At 35.6% G+C, this 2,951-nt stretch overlaps 1 protein-coding gene across 1 annotated transcript in view; it reads left to right on the top strand.

Moving 5' to 3' along the window:
* Positions 1-2,618, top strand: part of LOC103130767 (transmembrane protein 41A-B-like) — a 10,865-nt gene extending 8,247 nt beyond the window's left edge. Inside the window, exons 4-5 of the mRNA XM_007542263.2 lie at positions 627-765; positions 859-2,618. Of these exons, the coding sequence (XP_007542325.1) occupies positions 627-765; positions 859-1,079 (360 nt within the window). The 3' untranslated portion in view covers positions 1,080-2,618. The remainder of the gene's footprint in view (positions 1-626; positions 766-858) is intronic.
* Positions 2,619-2,951: the final 333 nt, after the last annotated feature.

The raw sequence follows: 2,951 nt of genomic DNA, 5'->3' as shown, positions 1-2,951 counted from the left end.
TACCTGGCTCCTCTTTCCTGGTGAGCCACACACGGACAGAAACTGAACACAGAAAAACCTTAAAATAAATACACAGAAACACGGATCATGACAAACTATTTAGCTTGCTAATAAATATTTAGTTTGAAGTTGTGGCACTTAAATGAAAGAATAACATGGTGCAAATATGACTGAAAAATGAACCTGATGGGGGGCAGATAAAGCTGACAATAACCAGATTAAAACTGGTCTATGGGAAAACATGAAAGTGTAACAATTCCTCTGAGTTTTCTGTTCATCTTTTCGGTCTATAAATAACTCAATAAAATGCAAAATAAATCTAAAAGTGTCAAATTAATCTATAAGTTCCAATGCTTGCAGATTGACATTTTTTTATTCCCCATCAGAAATGTTTTGGTTTAATGAAAATCTCTTTCAATTTAAACTAAACTCATAATAAAGTTGTTGGACTGAAGTGTTGCACTAATAAAGCTTTTTTGCTTAGAATCGGTGGATTAAAACTGAACATTTTTCTCACAACTTCTTCCTAACCATGTCTTGTTTTTATTTTCCTTTGAATCCCTGCAAAACCTTTTTCTTTGTTATATTTTCTTTCCTGAACTATCCTGTTCTCATCTTCCTGTCAGGTGGAGGAGAATCGTAGCAGCTTATTCTTCTTCCTCCTCTTCCTTCGTTTTTTCCCCATGACTCCTAACTGGTTCCTTAACATAACCTGTCCTGTCCTCAACATCCCTCTATCCATTTTCTTCTTCTCTGTATTAATAGGTGAGCTAAAAAGCATAAAAATGAATAAACAAACAGATGTGCCGCAGATCCAATGACACAGCTGCTGTTTCCGTCTTATCTTCCTCCTCCAAGGTTTAATCCCGTACAACTTCATCTGTGTGCGTACGGGTTCCGTCCTGTCACAGCTGTCCTCTTTGGACGACATATTCTCGTGGGGGACGCTGGCTCAGCTGCTGGCCATTGCGCTCATGGCTCTGCTGCCTGGAGCGCTCATCAAACACTATGGCTCTGCTCACCTCAAGCTGGATGGCGTCACCAGCAATGGAACCGGCCAGGACAGAAAGAGCAGATGACATTGAATGCCAACGCTGCTCAGGTAGAGATGGACATTTGTGACCTTTAGACCTCTGCTAGGTCACTCTGGAGACTCCAGACATTCAGGGCGGTGCTTATTTTGAACTTCTATTTTTATCAGGTTGTGCTTAGTCTTCATTGCCTTAAAACACCTTAGAAGTTACTGTGGTGAAAATCCTCCTCTTGAATGGATGGAATGTCACATTTTGCAAGAAATTTTAATTATTTTGCATAGAGCTGAATAAGTGTCACCTTCGAGATGAACAAATATTTCTGTTCCTGTTAAAGATCTGATGCATGCACTGCAAAAACACTAAATATTACAAAGTATTTTTCTCTAGTAACTTAAACTTAAAATCCGACACACGGACTCACAAGTAAGCTCTGAAAAAGATATATGAGCTTGTTTCAGGTAAATAATTTGTCAATATTAATAAAAACAATAGATTAATTCCACTGGCAGATTATTTCTTGTTAAAAGTAGCGAAATCTGCCAGGGGAGTTGATACTTTTTTTCATATATATAATCAGTACAAAAACTTGTACAACTTACTGAGAAGTTCTTGTAACATGAAATGAGAAAAAATGAAGATATTTGCAGTAGAAACTAGAGAACAATATGAGATGTTTTTGCTAATCATGATTAGCTTCATCATCACTTATTCTGCAGTATGTTGAATGGATCTATGTTTTCTCTGTAAAATGGGAGAGGTCTCGTTGCAGTGACTCAGAGCGACTAGTTTTTCACATATAGAAATATTCAATAAGTTGTTTTTTAATTTTTTCTGTAATTTTTATTACTTAAATCGCTTCTTAAATGGTTAGCGATTATTTGGCTAAAAAACAGACTGTTGTAAAGTCTTTATTATTTTGCATTTATCATACATATTTTACTAACTCTTAGACATCTAGATTTTAGATGTTACTTTCTTTCAAATCTATAGGAAGATTTGAAAAAGGCATGTTAAATTTTTTAGCCTGAAATCTGTTCTTTTAAAATAATAATAAACGACTAGTTTATTATAATAGCTTGATTAACGTTGTGAATCAAGTTCACATATTCGCTGCTAAATGTGCTAATTGAGGAGAAGTAGCTTTCTGATCCAGGAAACTGTTTATCCGAAGTCATCAGTGGTCATGCTAACTAGCAGGCTCTGTTGATGGGGCTAGCTGTGACACAACAGAGAGTGAGGGGGTGGGTGTGAGCAGCGCACACACAAGCAGGTTTAACAGCACTGAGACGTTCCTCCTTTTTTATTTATCATACATATTTTACCAACACTTAGACATAAGCCAGTAGATTTCAGATGTTATATAGTAACATCTAAAAATTCAGTCTTCTTCTGAATTGGTTTTTTCTGACCAAGCGGTGGATTTCTACAAATGTGATTTTTTTTCTCCACAGATTATCTGTTTCATGTTAGGCTGCCATGACAGAGCAACACATATGATGTAAAAAAATACTTAAAATAATTATTTTTACTGCGGCTTTAAGGGCTGCCTATTTAAATCAGGAGTTGAATCAGATGTAATTATATAAAAAACAAAAACCTTGGAGTTAGAATTTTATTTTGAGCAGCACTATTTAAAACATGAGTAATCATGCCATAGACTGATTATTGCTGCAAGCAAAAGTACAATGAAAAGTGTGTTCAAAAACATATTATGAAAAATGTGCTCAAACACATTCGATGTAAAACTCTGGGATTTATGTATCTGGCTCCAGATGTTTCCTTCTGTTCTGATTTTGAAACTTCTGTTTTTACTGATTGTGTTCATTGCAGCTGTCTAAACTTCATAGTGGCAATCCCGTTTTGGTTTGTTTACATATTTACAGCATAGTCAAGTTACTGTTTTTTTTTTGTTGTCGT

The sequence above is a fragment of the Poecilia formosa genome, unplaced genomic scaffold (assembly GCF_000485575.1).
Source record: "Poecilia formosa unplaced genomic scaffold, Poecilia_formosa-5.1.2 Scaffold670, whole genome shotgun sequence".
NCBI classification, from domain to species: domain Eukaryota; kingdom Metazoa; phylum Chordata; class Actinopteri; order Cyprinodontiformes; family Poeciliidae; genus Poecilia; species Poecilia formosa.
This window is presented reverse-complemented; position numbering and strand designations above follow the sequence as displayed.